Source organism: Oncorhynchus keta, unplaced genomic scaffold (assembly GCF_023373465.1).
Source record: "Oncorhynchus keta strain PuntledgeMale-10-30-2019 unplaced genomic scaffold, Oket_V2 Un_scaffold_5444_pilon_pilon, whole genome shotgun sequence".
Classification (NCBI taxonomy): Eukaryota; Metazoa; Chordata; class Actinopteri; order Salmoniformes; family Salmonidae; genus Oncorhynchus; species Oncorhynchus keta.
The window spans coordinates 603760-621347 of record NW_026290960.1 but is presented as its reverse complement, the minus strand read 5'-3'; the positions used below and the strand labels follow the sequence as shown (position 1 = coordinate 621347).

At 42.5% G+C, this 17588-nt stretch overlaps 1 protein-coding gene and 2 long non-coding RNA genes across 6 annotated transcripts; all 3 read right to left on the bottom strand.

Moving 5' to 3' along the window:
- Positions 1-37: 37 nt before the first annotated feature.
- On the bottom strand, positions 38-11566 carry zgc:123258 (uncharacterized protein LOC641502 homolog). 4 transcript variants are annotated; one of them, XM_052516671.1, is made up of 17 exons: positions 11344-11566; positions 10749-10859; positions 10329-10511; positions 10065-10154; positions 9734-9867; positions 9455-9606; positions 9154-9250; positions 6410-6511; positions 5424-5505; positions 4758-4832; positions 4596-4652; positions 4040-4087; positions 2817-2916; positions 1913-1993; positions 1673-1833; positions 1369-1440; positions 38-577 (listed from the first exon to the last, which is right to left on the bottom strand). In XM_052516671.1, the coding sequence occupies exons 1-16, from the start codon at positions 11395-11397 to the stop codon at positions 1381-1383; spliced, it is 1587 nt and encodes a 528-aa protein (XP_052372631.1). In that variant the 5' UTR covers positions 11398-11566; the 3' UTR covers positions 38-577; positions 1369-1380. The 4 variants fall into 4 exon arrangements, with proteins under 4 accessions (XP_052372631.1, XP_052372630.1, XP_052372632.1 ...); XM_052516670.1 differs by having other exon boundaries at positions 1407-1440; positions 11344-11564; XM_052516672.1 differs by lacking the exon at positions 1369-1440 and having other exon boundaries at positions 11344-11565.
- Positions 11567-12811: 1245 nt separating this feature from the next.
- On the bottom strand, positions 12812-15202 carry LOC127929155 (uncharacterized). Its single transcript, XR_008133469.1, has 2 exons — positions 15147-15202; positions 12812-13591 (listed from the first exon to the last, which is right to left on the bottom strand). It is a non-coding gene; the product is annotated as an uncharacterized LOC127929155 (long non-coding RNA).
- LOC127929156 (uncharacterized) lies at positions 13686-15140 on the bottom strand. Its single transcript, XR_008133470.1, has 2 exons — positions 14412-15140; positions 13686-14199 (listed from the first exon to the last, which is right to left on the bottom strand). It is a non-coding gene; the product is annotated as an uncharacterized LOC127929156 (long non-coding RNA).
- Positions 15203-17588: the final 2386 nt, after the last annotated feature.

Sequence of the window (17588 nt, the reverse complement as noted above, 5' to 3'; positions counted from 1 at the left end):
CAGGCCATAGAACACATAAGAACACACAGAGCTCAAATCAGATTGGACTCATTTAAGGCAACAAAAGCAATCAAAGATTGTGTTTCTCAATAAAACAAACAAGTTTTACAGAAAACCACAGAAAAGCTGTTATCGAAAAAAAAAAACATCTTCACCTACAGTCTAACTTTAAATTTAAAATCCCCCAATACCTGCCAACATGAGTATTAAAGTGCTTTCTCAATAAATCACTTGCATCGTTTACCAAGGCAACACAGTTTAGGCATCATTTTAATATTATAGCCACTAGCTAGCCACTGCATTCTTAGCCACTAGTAAGCCTCTCAAATTAAACTCACTCTCACTGTCCAATCAACAGAGACCCACACTGTACAACCCATACCCCTTACCCCTCCCCAGTATAAATCCTTATTGATTGATAGACGAGCTCTAGTATTTCCCTTGCATCCCATGGATGATAAACTAGATGCTTGATTTGAAGAGTAGAAAAGAGCCCCTGCGATTGGTTTGTTAGTTGGCTCATAGATCAGCTGTAGTCAGCACTTTCTTCCTCCGCTGCCAGAGTCAGGTGTTCCATCTAGGAGAGGGAGTGGAGGAGAGGGAACAGAGAGGAGGAGAGGAGTTTATCAGTATAAGACAGACATGTCATACAACATAAAGCTTAGTCCAGTAGCCAACAGACAGTCTGCTTTGCACAGCTTATTCAGGAGGGTGAAACTGTACAGAACATTCATGTAGAACAGACACTTATCTTTGTTGTCATAGATAGTCTATTGTGTCTGTTCTATGCATTGTATTTCTAACTGCAACGTTCTGAAATGTTCACCCTTCTGAACAGAAGCAAACCACAGGTTTACAGAAAGCATGACAAAACATAAACAACAAACAAAGCTCCCACGTGGCAACTCCCCCTCTGAATAAAACACAGCTGCACGGGGAAAATTCAAACTCTTAAAAACGTTATGAGATGGTTGTACTCTGGTTAGAAGAGATGGACGGCTGTTGGGAAAAAAATTAAGGGATGCAGACATTGACAAACAGACTAAAGAAATAAAACAATAGAAACAGACTTTCTAACCAAAATGTGTGTGTGTGTGTGTCCAAGCTAGAGTGAAATCTGTGGCGCCACTTGCATTTCCAGGACTCTAGGGACATCTAGTGACCACATCGGGTACTGCTGGTCTGAGTATGTAACATGATATTACACATAACTCAAGTTGACATTCCAGTGTTATGTTTTTGATTTGCTAAAGCTTTGAAGTAAAGGCTGAAAGGCTGTGTAAGAAGAAAACATAATGCTAGTCTAGAGACATAGGGTAGCTAGATGGCGGGGAGGATGCAGTAGAAGAGTACGTGAGTAGCCCTTACTGGCCTCAGGGGTTAGAGGTCAGGGGGTGAAAGCACACCTGGCAGTAAGGGTTCCCTGGTGGAGTCCAACACCTGATGGAGATTAAATCATCATCATTACATCACACACTACTATATAACAACCCTCCATATTAGAAATACATAATAACAAAAACATGTATAATCAAATTTAAATTAATTTCCTGAGTTGTGTGAATTCAAATTGAATTAGGCCCAAACCCTTTGAAGTTATGAAATATTCAATTAAATGTAATCAAATAAATAGAATCCCCACCAGCTAAGGAAAAGTGTCTTGTCTTCTCACCTCATATGTGGTCCCGTTCCAGAACTGCCTCATCTCCCCTCTCCTCCAGGCCAACAGTGTAGATCCTAGCAGGGTGAATGGAACCAGGTAGAGCAGGGCTGGCTGCCCCATCTTAGTCACCAACATCACCGCAAATGTCAAAACCATACCACACAGATAGGCTGGGGGAGGGGTGGAGAGGAGATGATCAACACCATGATGATAATGATCAGTAACATATTGATAATGTCCATGAATTACCTATGCAGCAGCAGAAAAGGTAGATCTTCTTGGAGCTGTTGACCCACACATCAAACCTGCTGCAATAGGCCACAAGAAGACCTGTTGGACAAATCAGCAAACAGAATATATGAAGGTCTGAAGCTATCGTCCAATGAGAAGGCAGAACAGAAGGGTGTGAAGATGGAGCTGATACTGAAGCTTTAGATCGCACCAGGAAGAAAATTACCTTATGAACAGATCTAGGATCAACTTACACTCCACACATCCTAATTATAACCATTATAGAGGGAAGCATAATATTGACCTTAGATCATTGTCTAGAAACATGGAGCCATAGGGGTTCTGGTTATTGTTGCAAAGCGACCGGTAATTTACCAAAGTTACCAGAATCTTCTGTAATTTTGGTAATTAACAGGTAATCTATGGTAATTTTTCTGTGCCCATATTGTCCATGAGTTTCCAGTGGATAGACCATATGGTTCAAGAAGAAAATTATTATAATAATGAGAAAAGCATTTCAACAACGGCATTTTTTTTCAATTAACTCTGCAACTCTTCCAACTATTGACTTTCTTCACAACTGTCACCAGTTTGGCGCCAAAACATTGACAACAAAGACATATTAGCATAGTTAAATAAATAGAAGGAAATTTCATGCTGAAACCCTCCTGATAAACACTAATGGTATTCACTAAGTTGATGGTTCATATTTAGGATAATGTTTTATAGTTGTCATTGTATATATTTTATTGTATATAGATCATCTGATGTACCCAAAAAGCCCACTAGATGGTATCTGATAAAATAAAAACATAAGTTTACAGTAATATACCCCCCCCCTTTGCAACCCTAGCTGTGGTCAAAAGTAATGCACTATATAGGGCATAGGATGCCATTTGGGATGCAAGCATGTTTATCTCACCTGGTACGATGATGTCCCCATAGCCCAGGATGGAGAACTGCATGCCACACAGGTTCTGTGTCCACGCAGAGAACCGTGGAACACGCATCACTACCGGGAGCTACCAGGGAGACACCACAGGCAACAGGCAACTAACGGTCAACTAATGATTAAATAAAAACCATCTAACACTCTGTTAAATAACAATTGACTAACAGTTAACTTAAGCTCAACCAAAACTAAACTAAAACTCAAATCAATCACAGAGAGACATACTGAGGATTCACTATGATAGATTCTGTATCAAAACCAATTACAGTATTTCCATTACAAAACAGAAAACAGACATACATGTAATGTCAATATGCCAACTGTCAAGCCGTAGTGTTTGTTAATGACATGAACATGACACACACAGGAAAGCAATCAGTTCATCACCAAATCACACAACAAATATATCAATGTTTAATTCAATTCAGATCAAGCCCTCTCATTATTTAAACACTTAAGCTACAATGCAATGACTTGAGATTGTGTAATATTGTATAATAGTATCGTAAAGTTTGTTATACCCAGGATGACTTGATAAAACTCTTGGCCCTACACATGACGAATCAGACGTTAACACAGCTGTGACATAAGAGCTGGTCATGTGACAGTTGGTTGGTATGTACTGTATGTTCTGTCTCTCAATTCAATTCCATTTCAATTTTAGGGTCTTTATTGGCATGGCAAACATGTGTTTACATTTCCAAAGCAAGGAACCATCTCCAATATTTATATAAATACCAATTTATTCTTGAAGAATACATCTTATGAACTTAGTAGAACTGTCTTACCCCAGCATAACATAAATGGCTGTTTTACTTCATTGTTTTTAAACAATGTCTTTGTAAAACTAACAACATATAGCTCTAAACTATGAAGCTGAGTAGTAAAGAGATGAATTGATATGATAATTAACAGTACATATGTACATATGAAGCTGAGTAGTAAAGAGATGAATTGATATGATAATTAACAGTACATATGTACATATGAAGCTGAGGAGTAAAGATATTAATTGATATGATAATTAACAGTACATATGTACATATGAAGCTGAGTAGTAAAGAGATGAATTGATATGATAATTAACAGTACATATGTACATATGAAGCTGAGTAGTAAAGAGATGAATTGATATGATAATTAACAGTACATATGTACATATGAAGCTGAGTAGTAAAGCACTGGGGTCTTACTTTTTCATATGGAGTCGAGGGTTCGGCTGGCACCTCCACTGTGTTACCCTGCGTCGAGACAGAACACCCCAACCAGACGCAGTCAGTTTGCATCCCAAATGGCACTCTATTCCCTACATAGTGCACTACTTTTAATCAGGGCCCATAGCACTCTGGTCAAAATTAATGCACTACGTAAGGAATAGGGTGCCATTTGAAACGCATCCTCAGACAGTCAGCCATTCAGACCCAGAGGGGAATCTAATCTACACAGCAATGCTGCAACGGTACACAGCAGATGAGATCCCAGCTACGGAGCCTGATTCTAGTTAGGGGCAGGAGTGTTTACTGGGTCGGGGAACACTCAGTCAAGGAAAACTCCTGACCCTACTGATTGTTAATCAAGCCGTCTTAACATCCAGAGATTGAAGATTCAAGTTTTGACAGACGCAGACAGACAGGCAGACAGGCAGACAGGCAGGCAGGCAGGCAGGCAGGCAGGCAGGCAGACAGGCAGGCAGGCAGGCAGGCAGGCAGGCAGGCAGACAGGCAGACAGGCAGACAGATGAGTGGTTACCTTCTCTCCTGCTGCATCTGGACCCAGGGCCACTTGGACCATGATGCTCTCTCCATTCTGTACATATAAAACATTTAAAACATGGGACAATGTATTTAACCTTTCTAGTAAAAAATATAGGACAATAACATTGCACTGTATTTAACGGGGAAAGTGACTCACCGGCATGAACAGAGGAGTGATGAAGACAAAGAAAACATCATACAACAGCAGCAGACTCAACAGGATCACACAGATCTGAGAGGGGGGAGAGGTGAGGGGGAGAGAGGGGTGGGGGGGAAGAGGTGAGGGGAGAGAGAGGGGGTGGAGGAGGGATGGAAGTCAGTTGAGGGGAAGACAGGTGAGGGGGAGAGAGAAGAAAGAGAGAGGGAAAGAGAGAACAGATGATTAGAGACGTGTCCATAGACTTAGTTAGACGACATCTTTTTACCTGACCCGTTATGGCGTCTGTGAGAGTATAGGCAGCGCCATTGAGGCCATCTCCATTTTGAAGTAGTACTTTTTCTTCGACTAATTCTGAGTTGGTAAACAAACTGAAATGGTGCATACTGCTACTTGGAGTGTGTTGTCTGAACAGGTATAAAGTCAAGGTTGGTGATCTACTGCCACCTGCAGTTATGGAATGTTTGCTCACAAGTATAATTCATTGGCTGATCCCACCCAGTTGACTACTTTAAAACGGTGGAAGTCCTCAATGTGTATGTCAATGTAAAAACAGTTTATTTCCATGTTGTGATCTATCTCTATGGACGTGTCCAACCTCAGCCAGGGAGTGGCCCTCTTTGTGACTGAAGATCAGAAATCAGAGGGTCAGAGTGATGATTTCACCTTGAAGTTGGACAGTGAGATGGTCTTCAGGAAGTTGAGACAGAAGGCCACACCCAGGAGGTCCTGCAGGATCCAGATCCACCTGGCAATAAAGTAGAGTACAAGGTTTATTGTCTTCATTTTTTTCAACAACACACTTCAGCCTGTCAACTAACTATTAAATATAACCAAACTGATTAAATAAACGTAATAAAGAAATAGGTTATAAAGTGCATGTCAAGCTTATCATCCTCACAAACATGAGGACAACCATTGCCAATGGATCCTGTGCTTTACCCTGAAATGGCCCAGGAATTCATTGTTAGTTTAGTTTTAGTTAGAGTTTTATAAATGCAAAAATGAGAGCATTTTCCAAGTAATGATCCAGTGAATGAGTAAATGTATAATCTGAGTGAGTTATAATGTGTGGGGGTGGAAAGGGAAGTGAAACCACATTCTCTAGAACATTATAAATATCCACCATGCTTTTGCTCATGGAAAAGTTTCATAGGAGATTAGCTGTGGACCGTGTGTTGCTGTTGTAGACTGGGGACATTTAATTATCCAGTCCACTAATACTTCTACTGTGCTAAGGTCTAAGGACAGTCATTGGCCTGTATGAATACACACACAAACATTACCCATCATTATGTTATTCTGTTATTGGAAATTAGAGAGACTAAGAGTTTCTGTCTGTCAGAAAGTGCATCTCAAATTGCACCCTACTCCCTATAAGTGCACTACTTTTGACCAGTGTAAGTAGCACTATTCCAACCATTTGAGACACATTCAGAGACAGTAGTCAGAGTCAATGAGGCAGTGAGTGATGCTGAACTAAACTAACAGCAACAACACACCTCTACTCTGCTGATGACGTCCGAGTCCTCCAGACTCCCTCACCCCAAACACCACTTCCTGCTTCCTGTCCCACCCACAGAATTCCCAAGGGGTGCGTCAGTGTGTGTGTGTGTGTCAGTGAGTGTGCGTGAGAGAGAGATAGACAGTACCTGTCCTCGTTCCTGTAGACTCCCCAGACCACGGCTACAGTGACACACACAGCAGACAGCAGCACCGACCTCACAGATACACTCCCACCCAGGACCGTCACACTGGAAGAACACAACACACATGAGAGAAGAGAGAAAGACCGCAAGCAACCACAGAAAGGTCTGCATGTCTGTGTGTGTGTGAGAGAGAGAGAGATGTTCAAGGAGACTGGTATGTGTCTGATTTACTTCTTTATTTTTTACATCTCTGAACTTCCATATGAAACTATGACCTATGAGTTGTTTATGACAGACAGAGAAACAGACAGGGAGGACAGATGTCTATGGAACAGACAGGGAAGGCAGATGTCTATGGAACAGACAGAGAAACAGACAGGGAGGACAGATGTATGTGGAACAGACAGAGAAACAGACAGGGAAGGCAGATGTCTATGGAACAGACAGAGAAACTGACAGGGAGGACAGATGTCTATGGAACAGACAGAGAAACTGACAGGGAGGACAGATGTCTATGGAACAGACAGAGAAACTGACAGGGAGGACAGATGTCTATGGAACAGACAGAGAAACAGACAGGGAAGGCAGATGTCTATGGAACAGACAGGGAAGGCAGATGTCTATGGAACAGACAGAGCAACTGACAGGGAGGACAGATGTCTATGGAACAGACACAGAAACTGACAGGGAGGACAGATGTCTATGGAACAGACAGAGAAACTGACAGGGAGGACAGATGTCTATGGAACAGACAGGGAAGGCAGATGTCTATGGAACAGACAGGGAAGGCAGATGTCTATGGAACAGACAGAGAAACAGACAGGGAGGACAGATGTCTATGGAACAGACAGGGAAGGCAGATGTCTATGGAACAGACAGAGAAACAGACAGGGAAGGCAGATGTCTATGGAACAGACAGGGAAGGCAGATGTCTATGGAACAGACAGAGAAACAGACAGGGAGGACAGATGTCTATGGAACAGACAGAGAAACAGACAGGGAAGGCAGATGTCTATGGAACAGACAGAGAAACTGACAGGGAGGACAGATGTATGTGGAACAGACAGAGAAACTGACAGGGAGGACAGATGTCTATGGAACAGACAGAAAAACTGACAGGGAGGACAGATGTCTATGGAACAGACAGAGAAACAGACAGGGAGGACAGATGTCTATGGAACAGACAGGGAAGGCAGATGTCTATGGAACAGACAGAGAAACAGACAGGGAGGACAGATGTATGTGGAACAGACAGAGAAACAGACAGGGAAGGCAGATGTCTATGGAACAGACAGAGAAACTGACAGGGAGGACAGATGTCTATGGAACAGACAGAGAAACTGACAGGGAGGACAGATGTCTATGGAACAGACAGAGAAACAGACAGGGAAGGCAGATGTCTATGGAACAGACAGGGAAGGCAGATGTCTATGGAACAGACAGAGCAACTGACAGGGAGGACAGATGTCTATGGAACAGACACAGAAACTGACAGGGAGGACAGATGTCTATGGAACAGACAGAGAAACTGACAGGGAGGACAGATGTCTATGGAACAGACAGGGAAGGCAGATGTCTATGGAACAGACAGGGAAGGCAGATGTCTATGGAACAGACAGAGAAACAGACAGGGAAGGCAGATGTCTATGGAACAGACAGAGAAACTGACAGGGAGGACAGATGTATGTGGAACAGACAGAGAAACTGACAGGGAGGACAGATGTCTATGGAACAGACAGAAAAACTGACAGGGAGGACAGATGTCTATGGAACAGACAGAGAAACTGACAGGGAGGACAGATGTCTATGGAACAGACAGAGAAACAGACAGGGAAGGCAGATGTCTATGGAACAGACAGGGAAGGCAGATGTCTATGGAACAGACAGAGCAACTGACAGGGAGGACAGATGTCTATGGAACAGACACAGAAACTGACAGGGAGGACAGATGTCTATGGAACAGACAGAGAAACTGACAGGGAGGACAGATGTCTATGGAACAGACAGAGAAACTGACAGGGAGGACAGATGTCTATGGAACAGACAGGGAAGGCAGATGTCTATGGAACAGACAGGGAAGGCAGATGTCTATGGAACAGACAGAGAAACAGACAGGGAAGGCAGATGTCTATGGAACAGACAGAGAAACTGACAGGGAGGACAGATGTATGTGGAACAGACAGAGAAACTGACAGGGAGGACAGATGTCTATGGAACAGACAGAAAAACTGACAGGGAGGACAGATGTCTATGGAACAGACAGAGAAACTGACAGGGAGGACAGATGTCTATGGAACAGACAGAGAAACTGACAGGGAGGACAGATGTATGTGGAACAGACAGAGAAACTGACAGGGAGGACAGATGTATGTGGAACAGACAGAGAAACTGACAGGGAGGACAGATGTCTATGGAACAGACAGAGAAACTGACAGGGAGGACAGATGTCTATGGAACAGACAGAGAAACTGACAGGGAGGACAGATGTCTATGGAACAGACAGAGAAACTGACAGGGAGGACAGATGTATGTGGAACAGGGAAATCATACTTTACGTTGTTACTATAGAAAACCTTGACTCCATGTAAATACCATGATTTTAATGAGCTGTGACATTTGTCAGACAATACTTTGTTTTCCTTGTTTGGGGGGGGGGACTATGTTATGGGGATTTTCTTTTTGAATTCGGGTGAAAACCCCAGGAAAATGGTGACTCTCTGTGTGTGTGGTGTGTGGTGTGTGTGTACCTCATGGGGCTACACTTGGCCAGGTCCAACAGGGCGTCCAGACAGCTGAAGAGGGCGGTGGCTGATGCTAAGCAGAATATGGCGATGATCACATACACTGGAAAACACACACACACACAAAAAGTATCAAAATACTCCTGAACTAACTCATTATGAGACGATCACTGAGTATCTAACAACTTCTGGGGTGGTATGTTTGCTTTGCATATAGAACTGTTAATAAACTGTTAATAAACGTAATACATTATGAAAATGTAATACAAATATATTAAGCAGTGTTTGTCCAGAGTGAAAGACTCACCCAGGTACTTGTAGAAGAAGTACATGAGTACCAGCATCAGACACATCAGACCTACAAAAATGACCACCTTTAGGGGAGAGTACAGAGCCAAGTCCCCACTGTCACTCTTCTCCCCTCCTCCTCCTCCTCCTCGAGACGCACTCAGCCTCTCTCTGACACACAGACACACACAACACACAGACTGTTACACAGAGTGTAGAGTGGCTGAAGAGTGGACAGCATGCATGGCTGTCCTTTTCCAAAGGAAATAAAGAAACGTGTGTGTGTGTGCAGTCTTACCTCTCACAGGCTCCGCTCCAGTAGCCTCCCAGAGCAACAGTCACCACTCCTATGAGAAGCATGACCACAATGCTGGCATCAAACACAGGCACCGCCGGGGCATACAGCCTAACCTGCATCTCCTCACCAAACACCTGGAGAAACACACAGAGAGATCAGACACTAACACACCTGAGACACACACACTAGTGTCTCGTGTCTATTCTTATTGATTGAAAGAAATACTGTAGATGACAAGTCAATTAGAAGGCGTGAATAAGCACTATACCATATCTTATAGTGAGTTGTAGTGACCTCTATACCAGAGGACCTACAGTATCAGAGAACTCACATTCTGTGCATCCAGGAAGTCCATGTATCTCATCAGAGCCAGCGGAATCTGGACCTTCTCATACTCTGTCACATTGGCCCCCGGGGGACTCTTTAGAAGCAATCAAATGAGAGGTAAAACAAAACACGTCTTAAAAAGAACACACAAAGATGTAGGCCTATCATGTTATGACAAATGTAAATTAAGTGTTGCATAATAAACACATTGGAGGTAACACTATTGATATATTGTAAATACATTGTAGATCAATTATCAAAGTATTACCATAGGTTTAGTGCTGGCAACGATCAGAGCGGCAGCCCCCAGGTCTTGGGCTATCTCAGCCTTCTGGCTGAAGTTACACCCCCCTCTCATGACCACCACCGCCTTGCCTCTCACTATGGCTGGGCTCACCCCTGCAGAGCTACACAGTAGCCTGGACGACAAGTTCACCAGGGGATACGCAGTCTAACACAGGACAACAGGTACAGTTAGACAATCAATATATTAATAGCTATGATGTCTTGTCACTGTAGCAAGGCTGAATCTCAGAGCCACCTAACAGCAGGCTGGATGTCAGGTGAGGTTCACAAAGTGCTGTGGGTTCACCAACAGATACTAAACTCTAACACAGTTGAAGCTGGAGCAAATGGGGGCATAGGGCAGCTGAATATCAGAATGGCGATGTTGCTGTACTGGACTTACAGCAGCGCTGAGTGAGAGTGACAGGTTGGTCCATAGGGAGTTGTAGACCAGGCAGTATTCTTTATCTGTGTCTCCATTTGAGATGTGCAAGATTGCCTCTTGACAGATCACCTGTGTGGAATAAAAACAGTAACTAAGTGAAATACATACAACCAACATGTATTTCAAAGTAAACAAAGTATAAGAAACAACAACATATCGTTTGTTCAGAGACTGATCAGTGTTAGCTGTGTAACACTTTTTCATTACACTGTCAGTATCTGTTCCACTCTGAAGCTTGCCTGGAAAGTTGGGTACTTCCCCATAGACAAGCCATGAAAGAACTCAGCTGGCAAACTTAGCTGGTGGCGATTGGCTAGCTAGCTACATGAACATGGCAAACTTGCCTAACAGGATATACACTCGAAATGACAATTGTAAAGGTGATATTATCCAGTTGTCGATATTATTTGTGAAATAAATATCACATAGTTGTCGACAGAGTTGGACCTGGCTTGCTTGCTAGCTAGCTCCATCTATCTCTGTACTGTTATGATACATACCGTGAGCTAACTAGCTAGCTTTAGCTAGCATAACAGCTAACTGCCTATTTTACCTGAGATGACCGGAGAATGACTGATAAAATAATAATCCACGGAGTTTTTGCCATGTCGGGAACATACGGAATTGAAAATCGTATTCAGAAGAAGAAAAAAACTATAATCTGTGATTTGGCACACCACTAGTTTCAATATCGTCCCTTTTATTGTACTCGCATCATCGTTTTTTAGTTAGCCATTCCCTTCCGGTTTCTCATGCTGGTGGATCTCGTGATAGCGGACCAAATCTTGGCAAACGCTGACATGCACTGCATTTTATCAATGCTTTCATTGTTTCCGTATCATTAGATGTCAATATCTCTTCTCATTTTCAATATCATGGGAAATGTTGTTTATGTAACTGTCTTCAAATGTACCGAAGACAAGTATAACTAACCCAAGATAGTTCACCTGTGATGTGTCTGGTTACACCTTCTGTTTGTGCGTGTAGAGGGAAACTAAGGCATCCATTACAACTATGATTATTGTGCTTTCAAGACAACTGTGGAAAAAACGCTGTCAAATCATGACGTCAGTGATCTTCATTACATTTACATTACATTTAAGTCATTTAGCAGACGCTCTTATCCAGAGCGACTTACAAATTGGTGCATTCACCTTATGACATCCAGTGGAACAGCCACTTTACAATAGTGCATCTAAATCTTTTAAGGGGGGTGAGAAGGATTACTTTATCCTATCCTAGGTATTCCTTAAAGAGGTGGGGTTTCAGGTGTCTCTTTTAAGGGGGGCAGCTCTGCTTGGGAAAAGTATTTTGAATGGTCAACTTGGAATTCCATGTCGGAAACTAGGCCATCTTTCTAGAGCTCCTTCTGACCTGAAGATTCAATCACCACCTTCCGGAGACACCTGAAACCCCACCTCTTTAAGGAATAACTAGGATAGGATAAAGTAATCCTTCTCACCCCCCTTAAAAGATTTAGATGCACTATTGTAAAGTGGCTGTTCCACTGGATGTCATAAGGTGAATGCACCAATTTGTAAGTCGCTCTGGATAAGAGCGTCTGCTAAATGACTTAAATGTAAATGTAATGTAAAATTTCAACCCACAGCCTGTCTCTGGTTTGTGAGTCAAATGTCAAACTCATGCCAGATGACAGTGGTAGAATCTAAATGCATACTCCTTGCATCCTCTCCTCGACTCCTCAAAATCCATTGGACGAGAAAGCCCAGGGTCCCTACTCTCTGACCTTCTCCAATTGGTTTTGAGGCGGGTCAAAGCGACAAGATTTATTGACCGTGGAAGGGGGTAAGTGTTAATAACATCTACTTATCATAGTGATGGGTCATTAAACTGATTATGTTTCCCAAATTGCACCATTTCCTTTATAGTGCACTACTTTTGGCCAGGGTCCATATGGTAGTAGTGCACTATATAGGGAATATAGGGTGCCATTTGAGTGTTCCAGGAGAAGACAATCATATATAGCTAGTCAAGCCTGACAAAGAAAGACTTCTCTAAGATGGCATGGAACATTTTTTTATTAAGATTCTAGCTAATGAATGAGAAAAATACTACATGTATAAAAACACATTGGCCCGAAATCAATACAAAAGCTTAGAAGCTTCTGAACAAGTGTTTACAAGAAACAAAATGGTCCAGTGTGCCCTACCTACACATTTCAAGTTTATTGGAAAACAGCATTCTTTACTTACTCCTGAAGGCAACTCAAAGAACATGGGATGTTTAACAGAATAAAGCGGTTAACATGGTCTCTGTCCCCAATTTCAACCTATGCCCTATATAGTGCATTATTTTTGATCAGGGCCCATGCGTCTCTGGTCAAAAGTAGCACACTATATAAGGACTAGGGTTCCATTTGGGACACAAACAGTTAGACATTTCAAGTCTGTAGTTTATGATTTGATAATGAAGCAGATACTACTAATCATGTGCCTCATATCTCCACAATGGCCCAGCCACCACATGAAAGGTAATTTTTCCACAAATCTGACTATAAATACAGGCAAGGCCTAAAAACACGACCACACACTCCTGAACAGTTGAGTAAAACATTTGTTCACACAGGCGCACACGCACACACACACGATTGATCCGTTTTCTACTATTACAGTGCAACAGCATGGCAGACAGACAGATAGCAGTGATTTAATATAAATGAATTATATACACGTTCCTGGGTGGTTTCATTGTTTGGTCCTTTGTCTGGTTCAGGTAAGAGTGTCTTTACAACGCCTCCTCTTCAGATCTACAGCAGTAGTTAGCACAGGCTTCTTATCTGTCTGTGGACAAATAATACATACACACATCACATTCATGTAAAGCAGTGTATATGCAGCTGGCAAATTTACAATAATGTAAAGTTTAAACTTATTACACAAACATTGAATGAACCTTTCGTAGACACAGGGAGCATGTTAACACGGTACTGATAACACGTTGACGTCACTGTAGCAACGCGGTACTGATAACACGTTGACGTCACTGTAGCAACACGGTACTGATAATACGTTGATGTCACTATAGCAACACGGTACTGATAATACGTTGATGTCACTATAGCAACACGGTACTGATAATACGTTGACGTCACTGTAGCAACACGGTACTGATAATACGTTGACGTCACTGTAGCAACGCGGTACTGATAATACGTTGACGTCACTGTAGCAACGCGGTACTGATAACACGTTGATATCAGTAGTAACACTACTGATAATACGTTGACGTCACTGTAGCAACACGGTACTGATAATACGTTGACGTCACTGTAGCAACACGGTACTGATAATACGTTGACGTCACTGTAGTAACACGGTACTGATAATACGTTGACGTCACTGTAGCAACACGGTACTGATAATACGTTGACGTCACTGTAGTAACACTACTGATAATACGTTGACGTCACTGTAGCAACACGGTACTGATAATACGTTGACGTCACTGTAGCAACACGGTACTGATAATACGTTGACGTCACTGTAGCAACACGGTACTGATAATACGTTGACGTCACTGTAGTAACACGGTACTGATAATACGTTGACGTCACTGTAGCAACACGGTACTGATAATACGTTGACGTCACTGTAGTAACACTACTGATAATACGTTGACGTCACTGTAGCAACACGGTACTGATAATACGTTGACGTCACTGTAGCAACGCGGTACTGATAATACGTTGACGTCACTGTAGCAACACGGTACTGATAATACGTTGACGTCACTGTAGCAACGCGGTACTGATAATACGTTGACGTCACTGTAGCAACACGGTACTGAAAACACGTTGACGTCACTGTAGCAACACGGTACTGATAATACGTTGATATCAGTAGTAACAGTACTGAAAACACGTTGATATCACAGTAGTAACAGTACTGAAAACACGTTGATATCACAGTAGTAACAGTACTGAAAACACGTTGATATCACAGTAGTAACAGTACTGAAAACACGTTGATATCACAGTAGTAACAGTACTGAAAACACGTTGATATCATAGTAACAGTACTGAAAACACGTTGATATCACTGTAGCAACACAGTACTGAAAGCACGTTGATATCAGTAGTAACAGTACTGAAAACACGTTGATATCACTGTAGCAACACAGTACTGAAAACACGTTGATATCAGTAGTAACAGTACTGAAAACACGTTGATATCACTGTAGCAACACAGTACTGAAAACACGTTGATATCACTGTAGCAACACAGTACTGAAAACACGTTGATATCAGTAGTAATAGTACTGAAAGCACGTTGATATCACAGTAGTAACAGTACTGAAAACACGTTGATATCACAGTAGTCTTTTTATTTATTTCACCTTTATTTAACCAGGTAGGCCAGTTGAGAACAAGTTCTTATTTACAACTGCGATCTGGCCAAGATAAAGCAAAGCAGTGCGACAAAAACAGAGTTACACATGGGATAAACAAACGTACAGTCAATAACACAATAGAAAATCTGTATACAGTGTGTGCAAATGAAGTAAGGAGGTAAGGCAATAAATAGGCCATAGTGGCGAAATAATTACAATTTAGTCATTAAGACTGGCGTGATATATGCGCAGATGAGGATGTGCAAGTAGAAATACTGGTGTGCAAAAGAGCAGAAAAAAAAAGAAAAAAATATGGGGATGAGGCAGGTAGTTGGTTAGATGGGCTATCTACAGATGGGCTGTGTACAGCTGCATCGACCGGTAAGCTGCTCTGACAGCCGATGATTTAAGTTATTGAGGGATATATAAGTCTCCAACTTCAGTGATTTTTGCAATTTGTTCCAGTCATTGGCAGCAGAGAACTGGAAGTAAAGGCAGCCAAAGGGGGTGTTGGCTTTGGGGATGACCAATGAAATATACCTGCTGGAGCACGTGCTACGGGTGGGTGTTGCTATGGTGACCAGTGAGCTGGGAAAAGGCGGAGCTTTACTTGGCAAAGACTTATAGATGACCTGGAGCCAGTGGGTTTGGCAAAGAATATGTAGCGAGGACCAGCCAATGAGCGCATACAGGTCACAGTGGTGGCTGGTATAAGGGGCTTTGGTAACAAAATGGATGGCACTGTGATAGACTGCATCCAGTTTGCTGAGTAGAGTGTTGGAGGCTATTTTGTAAATGACATCGCCGAAGTCAAGGATCGGCAGGATAGTCCATTTTACAAGGGTGTTTGGCAGCATGAGTGAAGGAGGCTTTGTTGTGAAATAGGATTCCGATTTTAGATTTAATTTTGGATTGGAGATGCTTAATATGAGTCTGGAAGGAGAGTTTACAGTCTAGCCAGACACCTAGGTATTTATAGTTGTCCACATATTCTAAGTCAGAACTATCCAGAATAGTGATGCTAGGCAGGCGGGACAGCGATCAGTTGAAGAGCATGCATTTAGTTTTACGAGCGTTTAAGAGCAGTTGGAGGCCACGGAAGGAGTGTTGTATGGCGTTGAAGCTCGTTTGGAGGTTTATTAACACAGTGTACAAAGAAGGGCCAGATGTATACAGAACGGTGTCGTCTGCGTAGAACGGTGTTGTCTGCGTAGAGGTGGATCAGAGACTCACCAGCAGCAAGAGCGACATCATTGATAAATACAGAGAAAAAAGTCGGCCTGAGAATTGAACCCTGTGGCACCCCCATAGAGACTGCCAGAGGTCCGGACAACAGGCCCTCCAATTTGACACACTGAACTCTATCAGAGAAGTAGTTGGTAAACCAGGCGAGGCAATCATTTGAGAAACCAAGGCTGTTGAGTCTGCCAATAAGAATGTTTTATTTCACCTTTATTTAACCAGGAACAGTGAGGGGAAAAGTATTTGATCCCCTGCTGATTTTGTACGTTTGCCCAGTGACAAAGTAATGATCCGTCTATAATTTTAATGGTAGGTTTATTTGAACAGTGATAGACAGAATAACAATGAGAAAATCCAGAAAAACACATGCCAAAAATGTTATAAATTGATTTGCATTTTTAATGAGGGAAATATGTATTTGACCCCCTCACAATCAGAAAGATTTCTGGCTCCCAGGTGTCTTTTATACAGGTAACGAGCTGAGATTAGGAGCACACTCAAAGGAAGTACTCCTAATCTCAGTTTGTTACCTGTATAAAAGACACCTGTCCACAGAAGCAATCAATCAATCAGATTCCAAACTCTCCACCATGGCCAAGACCAAAGAGCTCTCCAAGGATGTCAGGGACAAGAATGTAGACCTACACAAGGCTAGAATGGGCTACAAGACCATCACCAAGCAGCTTGGTGAGAAGGTGACAACAGTTGGTGGGATTATTTGCAAATGGAAGAAACACATAAGAACTGTCAATCTCCCTCTGCCTGGGGCTCCATGCAAGATTTCACCTCGTGGAGTTGCAATGATCATGAGAATCAGCCCAGAACTACATGGGAGGATCTTGTCAATGATCTCAAGGCAGCTGGAACCATAGTCAACAAGAAAACAAGACAGCACATATACATGCCGTCTGAAGTTTGCCAATGAACATCTTCAGAGGACAACTGGGTGAAAGTGTTGTGGTCAGATGAGACCAAAATGGAGCTCTTTGGCATCAACTCAACTCGCCGTGTTTGGAGGAAGAGGAGGAATGCTGCCCATGACCCCAAGAACACCATCCCCACCGTCAAACATGGAGGTGGAAACATTATGCTTTGGGGGTGTTTTTCTGCTAAGGGGACAGGACAACTTCACCGCATCAAAGGGACCATGTACCGTCAAATATTGGGTGAGAACCTCTTTCCCTCAACCAGGGCATTGAAAATGGG